The sequence below is a fragment of the Bufo gargarizans genome, unplaced genomic scaffold, assembly GCF_014858855.1.
Source record: "Bufo gargarizans isolate SCDJY-AF-19 unplaced genomic scaffold, ASM1485885v1 original_scaffold_2143_pilon, whole genome shotgun sequence".
In the NCBI taxonomy this organism is placed as follows: Eukaryota; Metazoa; Chordata; class Amphibia; order Anura; family Bufonidae; genus Bufo; species Bufo gargarizans.
The window spans coordinates 146234-167969 of NW_025334660.1; the positions used below are offsets into that span (position 1 = coordinate 146234).

Consider the following 21736-nt stretch of genomic DNA (forward strand, 5'->3'; position numbering starts at 1 on the left):
AGTGGCAGCGACGTGGTCAGTGGCCTGCCTGCCGCCCAGAGGCTGGGGAGCTGGCCTACGCCCTGAGGCTGGGGCCTCCCTGTGTCGGCCCGGCCCTGTATAGGACTATACAGCCCAGTATTCCTGAGTCACATATAAACTTGACCTAAAGACCTGATGTAGTGTCCCGCTAGGTAGGGGTGGGCACTACACAAGGGTCAATTGGTGTGCGCGTTACTCCTACTCACAAGGAACAGAAATGTCATATTTAATTCTGCATTTAATGTATGTTTTAATGTGTTGTTATATGCAATGTACCCCTGTATAATGCAGTAGCAGGCCTAGTTGGGTGTAGTTAGACATCCCAGACACTAGAGGGAGATAGGGAGCCCCTAGTATAAATGTCCAGGCCCAGACAGGGAGGGTGTGTGCAGAGCCAGGAGTCTGAGAAGACACAGGTTAAGAAGCCTGCTCCTGACATGCAGCTGGATAGCCCTGGCTGCTAGTGATGTCCAGGAGGCTGTTGAGAAACTCCAGCTTGCCTGAGAACAAGAGAGCCTTAGTTAGCTCTGAAGACACCCCAGTTGCAGGACCCAACCTCCTGGGAGAAACCTACAGTTATCCACCTGATAGGAGGAGGCGACCCAGGGTAAGCAAAGTGACCCTGATGGGCAGAGGACCTTTAGAAAGCATAGCAAGGAATCTAATACCTGAGGAAGAAAGTAACCAAGGATTTAAGCCACCCTTTTAGGCATCCGGGCCTTGGGAGAGATAAAGCCAGAGCAGGAGTTCTAGAAAGGACACTGTACATTGATTCTGAGGAAAGGTACAACCTGCTGCTGAGTGCTTGTAAAGTTTACCCTCTGCGTATCTTGCATGACTATTGCCTGCCATGTTGTGAATAAGCCCCCATGTGGAACTGTAATATAAAGACTGTACTACACCTGCTGTACAAAGTTGGATTGTCCAGTAAAGTTTACGTTTGGTTCACTGCATGCTTGTGTACCTTCATCTTTCCAACCACCAACCGGCGTGCCACCGGCCAAAGGCACTGGCGTCATGAATACCACAGGGACCTTGCCCCAGGCACATAAAATACCTGTAACATCCAGGGCACCTCAACTACCATCAGGCCTGGTCCCTATCTACAGAGCGTGCCCCAGAGGAACTGTGTCTACCTCTCCTTCACTGCCACGCGCCTGCCCAGGGTTCTTCAAATATAGTGAGTACCCTCGATTGCCCACAACCGTGACCTCACTTCGTCATACCCTGCAGGTCTGGCGTGTTGCACTGAGATCTTGGTTCTGCTGTAGTTGGTCATCGGGCGCACCATTCGATTTGGAGAAATGTAAGATATTTCTGTTTCTTGAAAAACCAATAGAATGTTAGTATTCTAAGAAGCTTACAACGTCCTGTGTACCCTACATAACCGAACCTTTTTGGAGGAGAATCCTTTTCACACATCTGAGAGGTTTATATCTGGTAGGGGTGTAGCTATAGGGGAAGCAGCTGCTATGAGGCCCAAACTCAGAAGGGGCCGACCTAGGAGGAGGACTAAAAGTTTTTATTATTGGGGCCCCTTCAACAGTATTATACAATGACATTATATACAGTGACACTATATACAGTGACATGACGTACATTATATAATTGTAGAAAAAAGACTGAGCTTTTGCTATACTGAAAAGCTTAGCTGATACAGTATGTTAACATCAAGGTTCTTGTATGAAACAAGAACATGGACAATTATTTGTATGTGCATATTATACAACTACCACCTATTAGGTTAAATGGATTGTCCGATCTATGCCCCATTTCCCCTCTCTAAAGCCATCAATTATCATAAAATGATAAAAGATTGCATCTTCCTCATTTCATCTCTGATTCTCCTGCTAGGCTTTGTTTGTTTGCGGTGATGACATACTCGTCTATGCCATAGTTTTGTACTTTATACCTCGGAGGCCATATTACCAGTGTATTTGGTACGTCAGCGTTTCAGTAAAGTAGTTAACGTCATGGCTGCTGCTGTAGGGAGGATCAGAGCAGCGGGGGATGAAATGGGTGAGTATTCATTCTTTTATAATTTTATGAATATTGCTGACTTTGTGGGAATTTTTCAGGAAAAAAAACCTTGGCATTAATATTTTTATGGAAAATTTCAGCCCGCACAACCCCTAGCAGGTGCAGATTGCTATGGCGAAATGGAGATATAAATGTAAAAACACAAAATGCAATCGCACACTGCAACCAGCACTCTGCCTTGCCTTTATGCTGGATGTTGAATAAGGCATTGGTGTACATTTTGGCCAAAGCGTAATAAGCCACTCACCGCGTCAAGGTCGCCTCCATGAGTGGTCCCTAACACTAGTTCCTACCTGTTATGGGCCATGACAGCCACACAAAGTCCAGGGAGCGCAGGCACAGTATGCATGCCAAGCACACTCTGCTTTTAACCCCGTCCGGTGCCATTACAGCTTCCATCGGATCCAGGGATGCAAGTACTCACATGCATGCTGAGCCCACTTTATACTTCTCCTCGAACCTAATGGTTACTGGTAGGTGCTGTATAAGCAGACTCAGTTTTATACTGACTTTAAAACCAGCCTCCAGGGGGCAGATTCTGGACAGGTGTGCTTGACTGCTTGGAGATCGCCACGCCTCCAATACGTACTACAAAGAGAAAAATATGGAAAATTTCAGCCCGCACAACCCCTAGCAGGTGCAGATTGCTATGGCGAAATAGAGATATAAATGTAAAAACACAAAATGCAAGTGTTTTTACATTAATATTTTTAATTGACTTTAAATTTGATAAGATTTTAAAAAAAAATGGTGTAATTAAACAATAGGTAAGAAAAGATGGTGTCATCATAGTCTTACTTATGTATAGCAAATAATCATGAAATACTGAACACAATGTATAGATCTATATTATGTACATACTATATTTGTACTGTTCTTTTCACTCAGTCTAGTATTACATAGTTAGTGCTGCCACCTAGTGAGGACATGAGGAATCTTTCCATCAGTTTATGTCACACTCAGACATTGTCTTCTATCAGTGTGTATCTAGCACAGTAATAGACGGCAGTGTCCTCAGTCTTCACATTGTCCATTTGTAGATATAACATGTTATTACTGTTATCTCTGGAGATTGTGAATCGTCCTTTTACAGAATCATGATAATATGTGCTGCTCCCTCCTTCATTTATATTAGAGACCTACTGCAATCCTCTGCCAGGAGTCTGTCTGACCCAGCTCATCCAGAAGCTGCTGAAGGTGAATCCAGACCCTTTACATGAGAGTTTATGGGAATTCCCAGGCTTTATCACCACTGGGTCTGATGACTGGACAAGTTGTGCTTGAGACTGGACACCTGGAAAATACAGAGAATAAGGTCACATCCCTATAATCATCTCCTCATAGCGCTAGTAATATCTTTCTTCTAATGTACTAGTAATGTCACCTGACAAGCAGGCCAGTGATAGAAAGAGGAGAAGGAAAGTCTTCATGGCTGCTGGGTGACTTCTAGGAGGTGATGTGTGATCCACCAGCACTGGCTTATTATGTAGGAGATGTCACACAACAGGAGGTGACGTCACCTCATTTCCATATTTTCAGACATATATATCATATACAGTATATCTATTATATACAATATGTGCATGATGCTGTGGATTGGACTGGATCTTAGATTTAACCCTGTTTCTGTTTCCATTTCTAACAATAGAAGTATACAAAAGTGTTCCCAAGGGCTGCAAATGGTTTAAAAAATACATCAGCCGTTCTGATGGTGCCCAGGTCCCCAGTGCAGTCCGTTTCCTCTAAGGCCAGGGCTACACAACGACATTTGTCGCAGCACTACGTCATGCTGCGACTGTGACACGGCAGTCGCAAAAAAAAAACATCCAAGATTAATATTTGTGCGACTGTCGTAGTGTGACTCCATAGACCCGCATTATAATATGTTGTGTGACAATATTGTGACATATGTTGCAGTGTAGTTGTACTCTATATGTCGCACGACTTAATGTCACGTAACACATGTCGCTGTGTAGCCCTAGCCTTATTGTAATGGCTCTGCAGAAAATGGCTGAAAATATCACATACCAAATCAGTGTGGGGAGGGTGGGAGTAGTGTTCCAATAATATTTGTGTCATTTGGCCAAACACAGGGGAGTGGACCTGTCCCTCTAATGTGCTGCCCTCCCCTATATATAATATATTTAGGTGACAGATCAAATTATAGATACTGAGACAAATAGTTCCTAGGATAAACGGCACAAGGAACCGATATCTATCCTATATCTTTATACTACAAACACCTGGGGGGAGGGGAAAATTTGAAGTCCGTTTTGCTTGAGTCTGCGTTGGAATACTTTATGCCTCATTTATCAAATGTCTCATGTTACGTGAAAAATTAGTCTTATCCTTAAACCTAACACGTTTGTATAGAGAAGCTCCTCCAGTTTTCCTACTTCTCCCTCCTCCTGGAGTGAGATTGCGACTGTTTCAAAAACGTCTCAATGATAAATCTGGAGTGAAACTCATTAACATAGCTAACCACACCCACTTTTCCACCCACATCACAAAACTGGAGTGAGTGGTGTAAAAATACAAAAAGTCGCAACCTCTTTCGCAGTCGCTTAAATTTTGCGCAAGCGAGTGCAAAAAGTCACAAAAGCCCTATTTTTGTGACTTTTTGACACCAGAATTCTGGAGTGAAGGTATAATAAATCAGGGCCCTGGACTCATATGTACTGTAGCTATACATGCCTAAGACTTTCCGTAACACCTCCTTAAAGTACAGGTTTTCCTGCTTTCTCCTGTATTCACTTCTGATTGGTCAGTCCTCCCACACAGTGGCCTGCATTAAGTAATGCTCCCAGATTTTGGCATAGAAATGTGGCACAACGTGGCATATCTAGGTTTGGAGAAATTATCTTCACATAGTTTGACGAGGAGATGTAACTTCATTGGAAAGGCTTGGAGCCTAAAACGCAAATGTTTGTTACAAAACTGCTCTACAATTATGCCATAAAAATGATGTCTTAGGCCTCTTTTATTGTATTTTACATCAGTATTTGGTCAGTATTTGTTAGCCAAAACCAGGCCCGTGTCCAAAATACAAAAGAGGCGCACACATTTCTATTATATCTTTTCTCTGTAGGTTCCACTCCTAGTTTTACTGACCAAATACTTATGCAAAATGCTGACCAAATACTGGCCGTGTGAAAGAGGCCTCAAAATAAGCCAACCCACAGTTGGTGGAGAGTCAGAGAAAAGGGTCCATCCCTGCACCAGGTTTATCATCCGCCTCAGCTCCTGTGATAAATGTGGTGCAGGTCCAGACAGCCGGTCTAAGAGGGTTGTGTTTGTTAAAAAAAAAAGTTGCACACCATTTGTATTATGAAATACTAATGGATATTTTTTTAAATTCTAACCTCATTTATTATAAAGGTTTCTGACAGTCTATATGCCACCAGGGAACTGGAATATACTTGCAACTTTTCAAGCCGACTTTTGCGTATATTTTCAAAAAGTAGCAATGATAAATCTGGCCTAAAATGTAGCTTTACCAAAATAACATCTGTCTGACCCTTGGTAAATGCAGTTTGCTGGGCGTGGCGTAAATCCCTTAAAAATGGCACATACCCATTATAAACTTGGTGCACATGCTTACTCCACCGACAGAACAGCCCAAATCACTCCGAAATTGTGGTGCAGCACAAATAATACTTTACCTTCTAAATTTACACCAAATGGCCTTAGACCTGTGATGGCTAACCTCCGGGACTCCAGCTGTGGTAAAACTCCAACTCCAAAGATGTATACTTGCTTGGCTGTTCTCAGAACTCGATATAAAATTAATGGAAGCGGTCATTGGCATTTTCTGTATATGTTATGGCGGGGGACTGGGGGCCACATGATTTGATCCCAGGGACCATATGCGGCCTGCAGGCCGGAGGTTCCCCACCCCTGTTTTGGGCGAAGAAAAAAAGTTCTACACAAGGCTTTTTTTTGTCAAAAATAACAGATCACAGACAGAAATGGCTAAAATGGATGCAACATGTTCATAACCGAACATAACACATGCTTTTTTAAGCTAGATGTTTCTTTTTTAAAATTTTTAAATATTAATGATCTTGTAGAAGGCTTTCATGGTAAAATATCAGTTTTTGCAGATGGCACTAAACTGTAAGGTAAATAACATGGAAGAGGACAGTATACTGTTCGAGATGGATCTGGATAGATTGGAGTCTAGGGCAGAGAAGTGGCAGATGAGGTTTAACCAGTTCCAGACCAGGCCATTTGCCCCCTTCCTGGCCAGGCCTAATATAGCAAATCTGACATGTGTCACTTTATGTGTTAATAACTTTAGAATGTTTTAACTTATCCAAGCCATTTAGAGATTGTTTTTTCATGACACATTGTATATCATGTTATTGGTAAATTTGAGTCAATATATTTCACCTTTATTTATAAAAAAAATATCCAATTTTAAAAAAATTCACTGTTTTCTAAATTTGAATCTCTCTGCTTTTAAGACAGATAGTGATACCTCATAAAATACTCATTAATTAAAATGTATCATATGTCTACTTTATGTTGGCATCATTTTGGTAATTTTTTTTTTTTTTTTTAGGATGTTAGAAAGTTTAGAACTTTAGAAGCAATTATTCAGAGGAAAATCATTTTGAGGAGCTCACATAATATAAACCACTAATAAATAACCCATTTTAGAAACGACACCCCTCAAACTATTCAAAACTGGTTTTAGAAAAGTTGTTATACCTTTAAGTATTCCACAGAAATTAAAGCAAAATGTAACATTTTTTGCAGATTTTCTATTTTAATCATTTTTTTGCCTGTAACACATCAAGGGCAAACAACAAAACAAACCTCTATATTTATTACCCTGATTCTGCAGTTTGCAGACACACCCCATAAGTGGTCGTATACTGCTGTATGGGCACACGAGAGGGCGCAGAAGGCAAGGAGCTCCATATGATTTTTGGAGGGCAGATTTTGCTGGAATGGTCTTAGGGCGTTATGTCGCATTTGAAAAGACCCTGAGGTATCCCTCAAAGCCCCCAAAAAGTGACCATATTTTGTAAACTACACCAATCAAGGAATTTTTAAGGGGTGTAGTAAGCACTTGACCCAATGGGCGTTTAATTGAATTTATAACCCCTGGCTGTGAAAATGAATAGAGTTGAGCGAACCCGAACTGTAAAGTTCGGGTTCGTACTGAACTTTAGGGTTTTCGGCACCCAGACCCGAACCCGAAAATGTATGCAAAAGTTCGGGTTCGGTGTTTGGCGATTTTTATGGCGCTTTTTGAAAAGCTGCAAAGCAGCCAATCAACAAGCGTCATACTACTTGCCCCAAAAGGCCATCACAGCCATGCCTACTATCTGGGATTACATGTGCATAAGTGACTGTCACATTTAGGCCAGAAATACACCTTTTTTGTTACAGGGGTGAAAAAAGCCTCTAATATATTGCACATCTGGTATTACACATGCCTAAGTGAGTGTCACATTTAGGCAACAAATACGCCTTTTTGGTTACTGGGGTGAAAAAAGCCTCTAATATACTGCACATCTAGGATTAGACAAGCATAAGTTGTTGTGCTTTTTCATAAGTGTAAACAGTTATATCTACTTATTTTAGTTATAATGGGTATTCATTGCCTTTAAGAGTAATGTTGATTTATATTCACTGTTTTGTATGGATTTTCATGTAGGCCAAAGTAAGTCCATGAGAAGATTACTGTGCTGTTCAAAAGCTAGTGTTATTGTAACAATATATTATACATTTAGAAAGTTAGAAGATACACCGCACCTGCAGATTCTGAGGTTTCATTGTTTTTCCTATCTGAACATGAATTCCACAGTGTGAGAATTGTCTAGATGTTCCTCAAAGTATACATTCATGTATCAAAGTTTGTCCCTCGGCTCTAAGACAAGGACTCCAGATGTCAGGTGTGTAGTATGGAAAATATCAGGCATGTATGAGTTAACCCTTAATGGTATGATGCTTATAGATTATACAACAGCGGCACCTAGATATGAGCAGTTAATATTACACCAGTAGCAAAAGTGCGTTCTGGGTAGTATTATGACGTCACGCTCCTTATCAATGCACACACCCATCCAACAATGATTAGAAAGTTCCAAACTAGGAGGGTGTGTTCATCTGATAACTTTTGGGTTAAGCAACCAGCCCCAAACAGAAAAGGGAAAGGAAATAAAGAGAAAAAACAAACAAACAAAGAAACATTTGGATTATAGATCACGTGAGAAACATTTGGATTATCGGGAAAAACTCTTGAGAGCAGGCTGCCCCAAGACTCTGCACATCACTTGACCCTTGGGTAATGTATATTTTTGTTTTATGTAGTATTGATCTAAATTAATTGGCTCATTTGCGGATGTGCAACGTTAGTTGCTACATCAGTATTTTCTTTGATTTCAGTTACGATGCATATAACTGAATAAAGGGGACAATATTGGAGAAACTCTCTGTTGGGAATCTTTGTATTCCCTAGTTTGATATCAAGCCAATAAATTATAATTTTTGTTGCAATACTACCCCATATCTGAGATTGGTCATCATTTTTGGGCGGAGCAAGGGCTCGTATCTGTAATCTTCTTGATTGAGTTTTCCGCATAATCCATTGATTGTATATCTCTCACAAATTTAAAGCTGTATTGCATAATATTCTTGTGTTGGTTGAGTAGTGTTTTGTTGGCACCATGTAGTGGCGAATTCTGAGTACTGCATATCATTGTATATTATTGAAATTTATGTTAATTAATTTTTTATTGTATTTTAAACTATTGTATAATAAACCATTTATATTAGACGCTTGTACCCTGTTTTACCGATTGCACAAAATAATCAGGTTCTCGATTGAACTCTTTTTGAGATGTTTATGTCCATCTCGCGGGTCAATATCGTTTGAATAATATTTATTTTGAAACGTTAAATTGTTTTTTATCTTTATATAAAGCATTTGCTTTATATACCTGACAAAGTGACTGTCGCATTTAGGCCAGAAATACAGCTTTGGCATACTGGGGTGAAAAAAAGCCTCTAATATATTGCACATCTGGGATTACATGTGCATAAGTGAGTGTCACAATTAGGCCATAAATACGGCTTTGGCATACTGTGGTGAAAAAAGCCTCTAATATATTGCACATCTCGGATTACACGTGCATAAGTGACTGTCACATTTAGGCCATAAATACGTTTTTTTGATTACTGGGGTGAAAAAAGCCTCTAATATACAGCACATCAAGGATTAGACAAGCATAAGTGACCGTCACATTTAGGCCAGAAATACAGCTTTTTGGTTACTAGGGTGAAAAAACCCTCTGATGTACTGCACATCTGGGATAAGACGTGTATAAGTGAGTGTCACATTTAGGACACAAATACTGCTGTCATATAGAGTAAAAAAAAAAATTTTGTGCAATACCCTACATCAGGGTTTTTATTGGAGGTTAATTATTTTTAACAGACTTAACCACTTTTTACTTTGCTTTGTAAACGCTAACTATGATTAAAACATCTAATAAGGGACGCAGTCATGGTCGTGGTGGTGGTAATTTTGGAGCCTCTGGTGCAAGGAGAGGACATGGCCGTTCTGCCACAGCTACACGTCCTACTGAACCTACTACCTCAGGTCCCAGTAGCCGCCAGAATCTACAGCGATATTTGGTAGGGCCTAATGCCGTTCTAAGGATGGTAAGGCCTTAGCACGTACAGGCGCTAGTCAATTGAGTGGCCGACAGTGGATTCAGCATGTTCACATTATCTCCCACCCAGTCTTCTGCAGAAAGCGCACAGGTGGCGCCTGAAACCCATGCCCATCAGTCTGTCACATCACCCCCGTGCATATCGGGGAACCTGTCTGAGCCTCAAGTCATGCAGCAGTCTCTTATGCTGTTTGAAGACTCTGCTGGCAGGGTTTCCCAAGGGCATCCACCTAGCCCTTCCCCAGGGGTAGAAGACATAGAATGCACTGATTCACAACCACTTATGTTTCCTGATGAGGACATGGAATACCACCTCAGCACGTCTCTGATGACAAAACACAGGTGCCAACTGCTGTGTCTTTCTGCAGTGTGAAGACCTAAAAAGAGGTCAGGGAGGAAGACTGGGTGGATGACTATGCAGGGGACGATGAGGTCCTAGACCCCACATGGAATGAAGGTCGTGCCACTGACTTTCAGAGTTCGGAGGAAGAGGCAGTGGTGAGACCGAGCCAACAGCGTAGCAAAAGCGGGAGCAGGGTGCAAAAGCAGAGCAGCCATCGCCAAAACAGTTAGCCTGCTACTTGCCACCGTCACCAGGGACAGAGCACACCAAAGCCAGCTTCAAGGAGTTCCCTGGCATGGCACTTCTTCACACAATGTGCTGACGACAAGACCCGAGTGGTTTGCACGCTGTGCCATCAGAGCCTGAAGTGAGGCATTAACGTTCTGAACCTTAGCACAACCTGCATGACCAGGCATCTACATGCGAGACACGAGCTGCAGTGGAGTAAGCACCTCTCGGCTGTCTGCTCTACAGTGTAACTTCGGCCTTCCCTCTCACCGCCTCATATGCGACGTGCCCACCAGCAGGCCATAGTGGAGTTTCAGCTGCAGCACGCACGGGTGAGTCGCACTGCGGAACAGCACCACTTTACCACCAATGACTGGGCCTCCATGCGAGACCTGTGTGCCCTGTTGCGTTGTTTCGAGTACTTCACCAACATGGCCAGTGGCGATGACGCCGTTATCAGCCTTACAATACCACTTCTATGTCTCCTTGAGAAAACACTTAGGGCGATGATGGAAGAGGATGTGGCCCAGGACAAGGAGGAGGAAGAGTGTTCATCTCTAACACTTTCAGGCCAGTCTTTTAGAAGTGGCTCAGAAAGCGGATTTTTGCAACAGCAGAGGCCAGGTACAAATTTGGCTAGCCAGGGCCCACTACTGGAGGAGGAGGAGGATGAGGAGGAGGAAGAGGATGGGGATGAAGCATGTTCACAGCGGGGTGGCATCCATGGTTCTGCCCCATTCAACTTCTGGGTCTCCAAATTGTCCTCATGGCCAGAGCTTGCCCTGTATACTCTCTGAACGTGTATTTAGCATGGCAGGAGGCATCATTACAGACAGACGCAGCCGCCTGTCCACAGCCAACGTGGACAAGCTCACGTTTATGAAAATGAACCAGGCCTGGATCCCACAAGACTTGTCTGTACCTTGTGCAGAATAGACATTTATACCACCATCAAACATACATTCTTGTACTCAAGTCAAGTGCAATGATTCTTTGTTTTCTTTTTTTTTTATTTGTCCCAATATTTTAGGGGCTACCTACCCCAATAAAATTAAAAAAAAAAAATAATTGTTGGCTACCTCCTCCTCCTCCATTGCTGCCTCCACCTACAACACCACATTCACCGCCTCCTCAACCTCCAACTCCATATCCACCTCCTTCTCTGAGTTGCAGGTTAATAATTTGTAATTCTTTGTTATTTTATTTCATTTTAAGTTATTTCCCTATCCACAATTGTTTGCAGAGCAGTTGCCATGCTCTTAAGCACATTTTACTGCCTTTTACATCCCTCTAGCCTTTTCAAGGACTATTTTGCCGAAAATGAACCCCTGCTGTGCTTGGGTGACAGTGGCCTAAATCTCTCAAAATCCTCTGTTCTATTGCTGGGTGACATGAACCCCCTTTTCCCATGAATGAATCCCTGCTGTGCCTGGCTAACATGGGCCTAAATCTCTCAAAATCCTCTGTTCTATTGCTGGGTGACATGAACCTACTTTTGCCGTGAATGAAACCCTGCTGTGCCTGGGTGACAGGGGCCTAAATCTCTCAAAATCCTCTGTTCTAATGTTGGGTGACATGAACCCCCTTTTGCCATGAATGAATCCCTGCTGTGCCTGGGTGACATGGGCCTCATTCTCTCAAAATCCTCTGTTCTATTGCTGGGTGACATGAACCCCCTTTTGCCGTGGATTAACCCCTGCTGTGCCTGGGTGACAGGGGCCTAAATCTCTCAAAATTCTCTGTTCTATTGCTGGGTGACATTAACCCCCTTTTGCCGTGAATGAACCCCTGCTGTGCCTAGGTGACAGGGGCCTAAATCTCTCAAAATCCTCTGTTCTATTGCTGGGTGACATGAACACCCTTTTGCCGTGAATGAACCCCTGCTGTGCCTGGGTGACATGGGCCTAAATCTCTCAAAAGCCTCTGTTCTATTGCTGGGTGACATGAACCCACTTTTGCCGTGAATAAACCCCTGCTGTGCCTGGGTGACATGGGCCTCATTCTCTCAATCCTCTGTTCTATTGTTGGGTGACAAGACTCCACTTTTGCCGTGAATTAAACCCTGCGGTGCCTGGGTGACAGGGGCCTAAATCTCTAAAAATCCTCTGTTCTATTGCTGGATGACATGAACCCCATTTTGTTGCGAATGAACCCCTGCTGTGCCTGGGTGACATGGCCCTAAATCTCTCAAAATCCTCTTTTCTATTGCTGGGTGACATGAACCCCTTTTGCCGTGAATGAACTCCTGCAGTGCCTGGGTGACATGGGCCTCGTTCTCTCAGGGAAGAGGCACTTGTTACTGGCACATGGGGGGTGGAAGAGAGGCACTTGTTACTGGCACATGGGGATGGAAGAGAGGCACTTGTTACTGGCACATGGGGGGTGGAGGAGAGGCACTTGATACTGGCACATTATTATGGGGCACTATGGGGGCTTCTACTGAGGCCACAAAGAAGGGACATTTTATATGGGGGCTCTGTGTAGTACTAGTATTATCGGTTTCTGCAGTATAGCATTGGGGAGCACAGTGGCACAGTATTGGGGGTAGTAGGATGATTTGTCCAGAAGATGGGAGGATGATGGAAAAGTAGTAAACTAAGATTTATATATTTTTTGTCAAACTGCACAGACGGAAAATGGCAACAAAATGGTGGTCTGGTCTGAAGGTCTGTAAGGAGAAGACAAGGACAGAGAACATGTACATCAAAGGAGACGTCACTGGATGTAAGAGGTATGGGGCGCTCTATTTCTGTAGTGATGGGGGGGACATTAAAGTTAGCAAGTGTAATGTGGGGGGCCCTTATTGTTTTTTGCCCCAGGGCCCCATTTCACCTAAAACCGGCCCAGTCTGCATTGCTGACAGGGAACTAGATTTAGTGAAAACATCTGTTACTGATCGGAAGATGCGCGACTACAAGCGCACGCTGATTATAGCATTCCCACCTGACAGCGGGGGCACAGTGGAAGCACAAGGCGAAGGCAGAGGAGGAGGAAGAGGTCGCCAACATAGCTGGTGCACCACCAGCACCTGAGAAGGCAGGGTTAGCATGGCCAAACTGTGGAAATGCTTTGTCACCCTTGGAGGTGCTGACCTGCCCTGCAGCCAGTGTATAGTGTGAACATGTGTTCAGCAAGGCAGAGAGCATTATCATAGGCCGCAGCCAATGTGGACAAGCTTACGTTTATTAAAATGAACCAGGCATAGATCCCACAGGACTTGTCCGTACCTTGTGCAGAATAGACATTTATACCAGCCTCAACCATCCATTCTTGTTCTCAAGTTACTTATTCTTTGTTTTATTTTGTTATATGTCCCAATTTAAAAAGAAAAAATAACACAAATCAGTGTTGGCTACCTATTCCACCTTCACCGCCGCTTCCACCTACACTGCCACGTCAAACTACACTGCCACATCCACCCATCCACCACCTCCTCAACCTCCTACTCCCAGATCCAGATTGTTATTTTTCAGTATTTTATGTTATTTTAAGTCATTTCCCTATCCACATTTGTTTGCAGAACAGTTGCCATGCTCTTAAGCACATTTAGCGCTTTCCAGGACAATTTTAGAGCCATTTTGGTGCCCAAAAGTTCGGGTCCCCATTGACTTCAATGAGGTTCGGGGTCAAGTTCGGGTCCCGAACCGAATTTTTTTTTCAAGTTCGGCCGAACTCGTCGAACCCGAACATCCAGGTGTCCGCTCAATTCTAAAAATGAAAGAAAAAAAAATTTTTTACAAGAAAGTTGTGCTTTAGGCCAAAACTTTTTTTTCATAAAGGATAACAGGAGAATATCCCCCCCAGAATTTGCTATCCATTTTCTCCTGAATACAGTAACACCTTAATTGTGGTCGTAAACTGTTATTTGGGGATATGCAATGGTCGCCTCACCCCAGGGCCCTCTATCGCATCCCAGGTTTAGTAGGACTATCGAGTGATGTATTTCAGCCTAAATGTCTCTTTATGTGTGTCACGATGCTCCTACCTGGATACATCTGGACCCCAGGCTTTGGTTCCGAAGCAATAAATAGGGGGAGTAATTTAGGGATTTAAAAGAATAACTTGAGTCCAGACCTTGAGATGAACTTCAATGACAACTTTACTTTAATAAACGTTTCTTCAAACAGTTTTTAGGCTTTGTCTTGGTTCCAGTAGATATCACTGAATAGAACGTATATGCCTCCCACTATTACTACTGTTCACTGAAGGGATGCTATGATTAAAACTAATCTTTATTAAATATACCTTAAAACAAAGGATTAACAAAAACAAGGAAGAACCCCCCCCAAAAACAAACCCCTCAAAGATTAAGTCTGCGCCACTCAGTGACCAATAGTCTCGCACATGCTGGTCCGCTGTGTCGCTGTTAGACCCAGCTGCGCGGTCACAGTGGTGCAGATTAATACTGAAAGAGATGGTACTGTGCACCTAGGGTAGGTAATCAGGAACAATTTGACTCATTACATCCCTGCCCCCGCTACATGTGACTCCCCACCTCACTCAAGTTGATAATCATCTGTTTACCTCAGACAAACTGCCAACAAAAACATGTCCGTCCAGACTAAATTGGACATTTCAGAGGCAGTGCTGGGAGGTGAGCACGAATCAACTTGGAAAGCTAACTAGATGTGTACCAGAAGATCAGGTTGATAACCATCTGTCCATATCTAACAGCTTGCCAGGCAACCAAATGTCCGCTTGTTAGACATGTGCAGGAATTAGCTGTGATACAGGCACGAATCAACCTGTTTCTTGACTAACTATCGTAACACCTAGCACACCCTGACTGCTGTAGTTGCTCTACACGTTTCACCACTTATGGTTCATCAGGAGCACTACCAAGAGCATTGACATTTACAGGGTACAGTATTGCAGCAAACAAGCCTCCAGCCTCATGTGCAGAGGCCGCGGCAAAAAGCACTAGAGTGGCAGTACGCGGCCACCAGAATGCAGAGATTACTAGCGCCACAGTGTATAACGCAGGCGCGCCGGACTGCAGACACTGCTGGCAGTTTGGGAGTTAAAATCCCACTGTCTTCCTGCTAAAGCTACATAGCTGGTTGTTGGTGTTCGCTCCCCCCCCTCCCCTTTTTGTAGATACCACCCTTAGAGTTAATAAAAAGGAGGGTCATCCCTGTGTCCTGCCTCTTAGTCTCCGGCACCTCTGGAAGGAAGCTTCCTAACAAGGTATGGCCGACGACAGAGCCCTCCTGGCAGCCCTAGCTGCTAGAGTCCAGGAAAACCCAGCTTTCCTGACATCCCTCATTGCTGGCTTGCAGGAGCCCCCTCCTGCTATGCCTGCAGGGGACTCTTTAGTTTCTGGCCGCCCTAAACGGCGTACTAGAGCCCCAGCCAGACTCAGCTCTCCCTCCTCCACGTGTGAGAGTTTCAAAGCGGGGGTGCGCAGCCTCCAGCGTGTGTGCAGGAGTGTTATCAGCTCAGCCTGCAGCACGTTCTGGTCTCCCGCCCCCTGCTTCTTTCATTAACCCCCGAGCTCCCTCTGTCCCCTTGCCTGAGCTAGTGCCTAGTAACACTGCTAGTGTGCCCACATCTGCTGTGATCTCTGCCCCCACTCTGGCACTAAGTGCCCAGGCATCCCAGGTCCCTGCAGCGCAGCATACAGCTGCGCTCACCTGTGTTAATGAGCGGGGTAGCGATGTTTCCAGAGAGCTGGCCGGAGTGCAGTCAGTGCTTCCGGCAGCGTGGTCTGTGGCTCCGCCCCCCTCCAGTCCTCAGCAGTTTCCCGCTCCCTGGCAGGCAAGCTCATCTCTCCTCAGCTCCCTGCTGCAGACTGTCACCCCAGGGATTATGGGCAATAGAAATTCCAATGTGTCATCTGCAGATGAGCCCAGGGATGCCCCCTCTACCGAGGCACAGGCTCCTGGGAGTGCCAACAGTTGCACTAATGCTCCTGCCAACCCACCCCCCCCTACCCCCCAATCCCACTCAGGCCACCCTGCCTGACTTTATTGTAGCCAATCCCACCACTTCCTCATCGCTTATGGCACATTTAGGGCCCTCTACTGGGGTCTCTGCCCCTATTGCGCATATGGGGGAACGCCCCAATTCCAGAAGGTGCTCATCTGATGTATCCGACCGCCGTTACCGGCGCAGGTCGGCAGCTTGTCATCCATGTTGTTCCCGTCATCGTTCACGGTCTGCGCGGCGGTCCCACAGAAGTGCCCGCTCCAGATCGTCTCGCTGGCGGTCACCTTCATCATCGGAGGTCAGCTCCTGCAGCGATACCGCTGGCAGGTCTAATTCACGACGCAGAAGGGGTGCCCATGCATCAGCTGCACGGTCTTCTCGCGGGGCCAGCCGGGCCAGCGCGGTTCAGGAACCGAATCCTCCAATCGCTCCAGTCGAACCTCCAGGTCCTTCTACTACTGGTGAGTTGAATTTTACGGGGGCTTGGGGGGCCTCTTTGGGTCCTCAGTTGGTCCCAGTACTTAAATCTTTATTGTCGCACTTGGACGGGAGTAATGATGCTGCAGGTAAGCCCCCTCCTGCTGCCCCGCCTAGGGCAGGTGATCATAAAGAATCGCTATTCTGCGGCCTGTCTCCTTTGGGGGCGCACTTGGACATGGACACTATGGAGAAAATTTGGGCTAACCAATACATAGACATCTGGTCATTAGTTACTGTAGACCAGCATACTGTCGATAAAGAGCGCCCCCCCAATTCAGACAGGTTCATCGATCGCCGGCCCAAGGTGGCGCTCACCATGGGTAATTGGCTACAGGCCTTCTCGGTCTTGGGTTATGTCATGGCACAGAAGCACCCGGAGCGCTGCAGTTTATTATTTCTGTATTTGGAATCCGTTTATAGCGCTTATAAGTCCCACGGCGGTTCCGCCTGGTGGCGCTACGACGAGGAGTTCCGTAGGCGATTGGCACTTCAACCGCATATCGGTTGGGGTGTCAAATCCACAGACCTCTGGTTGCGACTGATGCTGTCACAAATATCTGTGCCCTTTCAGTCAGCGGCCCCCGGCCTCACTTCCAGCGGTCAGGGGCCTGTGTCAATCCGCAGGCCAGGATCCTGCTGGATGTATAACGAAGGCCACTGTAGGTTCTTCGCCCTATGTAAATTCAAACATGAGTGTTCCGTCTGCGTGGGATCTCATGCGGCCATTCGATGCCCTAAACAGCAGCCGACCAGATCCAACGCATCCTCTACCGCAAAAGAGCCCAGTGAGCGTAGCAGAGATGTCCCCGTGGCTAGAGCTGTACCCCAATAAAAGGGCTTCCGCTGAGCTTAGGTTTGGTTTTTCCTTCGGTTTTTCCATCCCTTTTCGGTTATCCTGTCGCCCTAGCTGGGTGGGCAACCTTCCGTGTGCCTCCCGGTATTCTGAGGTTTTGCGGTCTAAAATTCGGAAGGAGGTTGAGTTAAGTAGAATAGTTGGCCCCTTTCATCCCTCCTTTTGATAATATCCGGGTTTCTCCATTGGGCAGTTTTTAGACATCATTTGTCCTTCCCCAAAGGCGATTCTGTCAATGACGGGATATCTAAGGACGCTACAGTCTCCTGTGTTTCCTTTTGACAGGGCAGTCTCTTTACTGAGAGCGGCAGGCCGGGGTGCTTTATTGGCAAAGTCGGACGTTGTGTCACGTACGCTTAACGCTCAAGCTTAAATGGGACTTTCAAGTGGCGCAGTTTTCTGCTTTCTTGCAACGGCCATACGTGCTGGCAGCTCCAGGATATTTCCAGCCCGACCTGTCCCTGTTTACTGACTCGGGAGGTTCTGTCAGTTTTGGTGCCATCCTAGGTACGCAGTGGTGCGCATCTCCCTGGCCTCAGGAGTGGCGCACGGCGGGCCTTTGTTCCAATATTACTTTGTTGGAACTTTTTCCCATTATAGTGGCCATCGAATTATGGGGACCTTCGCTACAAAATAGGAGGGTATGTTTTTGCACGGATAACATATATGTGGTTCATTGCGTTAACCGGTTGTCTTCCTCATCCCCCCCGGTTTGGGCTTTGTTCGGCACCTGGTGTTAAGATGTTTACAGGATAATATTTATTTTCGTGCCTCTCGTGTTCCAGGTATCATTAACAGCGCTGCTGATGCGCTTTCTCGTTTCATTGGCAGGAGTTCCGGACCCTAGTGCCAGCAGCTTCACCGGAGGGCTCCATGTGCCCGACCCATCTCTGGGACATCCCGCTGAGCGAGTGACTCCTCTCATCAGAGCCTCAGTGGCTCCTAGGCCCTGGACGGGTTATGGTAAGGCCTGGGCTGGCTGGGTAGCGCTAGCAGGGACCCATCTGGTCCATTCCTCTGTGTCCATCGTCTGAGCGTAACCATCGACTTTATTTTGCAGGGAAAGGAAAGCCGGCGTTTCCGCGTCCGTTATCCATCGCCGCTTAGCCGGGGTTAGCTTTTATTTTAGGTTATTGGGTTGGGCGTACGTCACCAAATTTTTCTTAGTCCGCCAGGCCCTTAAGGGCTGGCGGAAGGAGGCTGTGCGGAAAGAGCATCGGCGCCCGGTTACATTTCATCTACTGGTCCAACTGCTTCAGGCCTCGCAACAAGCTTGCCCTTCCCCGCAAGAAGCCTTGTTGTTTTGCGCTGCATTTTGCCTTGCATTTTTCTGAGCTTTTCGGATAAGCGAGCTCCTCCCCCCGTCCAAGTTCCGGCCAGGGGGTGTTTTGCAAGAGGATGTCCTTATTACGGATTCCTTGGTGCGCATTCGCCTCCGCCGGTCAAAAAACTGATATTTTGGCCGGGTTTCTAGCGTGTCGTTATATCGCATTCCCGGCCCTGCTTGCCCAGTCGCGGCGACCTCGGAATTCGCGGCATCTCGCCCTCCATGCCCCTCGTTTTTATGCCATGCAACGTCCTCCCCTCTCACCCGCTTTCAATTTTGCTCGGTTTTCCGGCGCTGCTTAACTGTCCTCGGTTGCCTGCCGGTGGATTATGGGTCACATTCTTTCAGGATTGGCGCGGCGACGGAGGCTGCCAGGGCGGGGTTACCTGATGCTGAAGTGCAACGTATTGGTCGCTGGAAGTCTAATTGTTTTGTGTCTTATGTCCGCCCTGACTTGCTTTAATTTTCTTGCAGATTCCCCTCGACCCACGGTCTGTTTTGTGGGGCATTCGTACCTGTTCTGGGCTTCTCAGAGAGCTGAATCAAGACCCGGCGGTCGGTGCCTGGGTTTACGGAATGTGGAAGTCATTTGGCGTGGCCTTCGCTGGTCGCAGGTTTTGCTGGAAACGGTTCACCTCAGCACGTTTGCACGCTCCCCTGTGATTCTGGTGATCCATGCTGTGGGTAATGACCTCTGCTTGCTGAAAGTAGCAGAGCTCATTACCCTCATTAGAGCGGATTTGGAAAGAATTCCTACTTTCTTTCCCAAAGTGGTTATTGGATGGTCTGAGATGATCCCCAGGGTCACTTGGCAGGGTGCGAGGGATTCCGGTTCAATTGAGAGGGCCAGAAGGTCCATTAATGCTAGAATATCCCGTTCTGTTCGATCCCGGGGTGGAGTAGTTATTCGCCACTACCAGCTGGAGGGTGACGACCAGCGTTTGATGCGGCCCGGTGGTGTGCACCTCAATGATATTCGCTTAGACATTTTCCACTCTGCAGGTTGGGGTTAAGCAAGCCTTGTTTTTGCTGGGTGGGGGTCGGAGCGCCGTGTAGAGGTACACGGGCTCCTCCGTGGAGGTCGGAGGATTACAAGAGTTACAACGGAGGGGAAGGCGGACTTGCGCACCAATGTTTTGGGCCGGGCAGTTTATAGTTGATGGTTATTCTCAAAGGATTGAGTCTAAAATAATGAATAAGAATAAAGCTGTGACCGACCTTCCACCCACAAAAATTTGGCTGTTAGTGTCGTTTTTCCAGGCAGAGAGACAGGAGTTTGTGTGAGGTGTGTCAGTTGTCTGCAGTCTAGGAGGAGGAAGTTCCTCCCCTCAGAGAAGTCAAGCCCCTGGGCCAGCCAATCAAAGAGGCTAGTGCGTGGTCAAGCCACGGTTAAGCCCCGCCCCTCGCGACAGCCCACTCAGCAGAGCGATCTCTCAGAATGTCAAAACATCTTATGTTATAATTAATGGGGACTAAAACGGCAGTCTACATATCAAATGCGCAAGAATCAATGCAAGCAAGGTAAGGTGAAGGCTGTCAGGGGCTGCTAACCTGCTCACAATCGTACATGATCAGCATGCCCCTGTATAGTGTACCGAATAGATGATGAAAATACATAAGGCATACCCTAGTTAACTTGGTAAAAACAATGGATCACCCAATAAGATGATTGTGCAATCAACCAGATATACCCATGCTAGCCGTGGAAATCATGATCTAACTATAGGAGCTACTGACAAGCCAGGACTTAGAATGCTCTAAATAAAGCAAGTAAGCGAGTTGTAATCATTAAGTCCCTCTGGTTTAACCGTATGCATCCTAAAAATCCACTATGTTTCTTTCTGTAGCAACTTTTATCTAAGTCTCCACCTCCTGGGGACCTTATGATTACTTCCACACCTTGGAATTTGACCGCCCCAATGTCCTGATTATGTTTAGAAATGACATGTTTCGCAATCGAGGTATCAGCACCATTACGAATATCGTTCAGGTAAACAATATGTGGGAAAAACGGGGCGTGAGACTCGGGGAACACCTGAACGATATTCGTAATGGTGCTGATACCCCGATTGCAAAACACATTGGGGCGGTAAAATTCCAAGGTGTGGAAGTAATCAGAAGGTCCCCAAGAGGTGGAGACTTGGATAAAAAATTGCTACAGAAAGAAACACCAGAGGGACTTAATGATTACAACTCGTTTACTTGCTTTATTTAGAGCATTCTAAGTCCTGGCTTGTCAGTAGCTCCTATAGTTAGATCATGATTTCCACGGCTAGCATGGGTATATCTGGTTGATTGCACAATCATCTTATTGGGTGATCCATTGTTTTTACCAAGTTAACTAGGGTATGCCTTATGTATTTTCATCATCTATTCGGTACACTATACAGGGGCATGCTGATCATGTACGATTGTGAGCAGGTTAGCAGCCCCTGACAGCCTTCACCTTACCTTGCTTGCATTGATTCTTGCGCATTTGATATGTAGACCGCCGTTTTAGTCCCCATTAATTATAACATATGATGTTTTGACATTCTGAGAGATCGCTCTGCTGAGTGGGCTGTCACGAGGGGCGGGGCTTAACCGTGGCTTGACCACGCACCAGCCTCTTTGATTGGCTGGCCCAGGGGCTTGACTTCTCTGAGGGGAGGAACTTCCTCCTCTTAATCTCTGCATTCTGGTGGCCGCGTACTGCCACTCTAGTGCTGTTTGCCGCGGCCTCTGCACATGAGGCTGGAGGCTTGATTGCTGCAATACTGTACCCTGTAAATGTCAATGCTCTTGGTAGTGCTCCTGATGAACCATAAGTGGTGAAACGCGTAGAGCAA

At 45.9% G+C, this 21736-nt stretch overlaps 1 protein-coding gene across 1 annotated transcript; it reads left to right on the forward strand.

Moving 5' to 3' along the window:
• The first annotated feature begins 16356 nt into the window (after positions 1 to 16356).
• Positions 16357 to 19962, forward strand: LOC122924008. The gene is made up of 3 exons (XM_044274932.1): positions 16357 to 16709; positions 18413 to 18544; positions 19383 to 19962. The coding sequence occupies exons 1-3, from the start codon at positions 16370 to 16372 to the stop codon at positions 19919 to 19921; spliced, it is 1011 nt and encodes a 336-aa protein (XP_044130867.1). The 5' UTR covers positions 16357 to 16369; the 3' UTR covers positions 19922 to 19962.
• The last annotated feature ends 1774 nt before the right edge of the window (positions 19963 to 21736 follow it).

Coding starts and splice junctions, on each gene's coding strand:
- LOC122924008 (XM_044274932.1), top strand. CDS start 16,370: ATGGGGGAACGCCCCAATTCCAGAAGGTGCTCATCTGATGTATCCGAC. Junction 16,710..18,412: donor TCCAGGTCCTTCTACTACTG/GTGAGTTGAATT, acceptor TTTCATTGGCAG/GAGTTCCGGACCCTAGTGCC. Junction 18,545..19,382: donor TAGGCCCTGGACGGGTTATG/GTAAGGCCTGGG, acceptor ATTTTCTTGCAG/ATTCCCCTCGACCCACGGTC.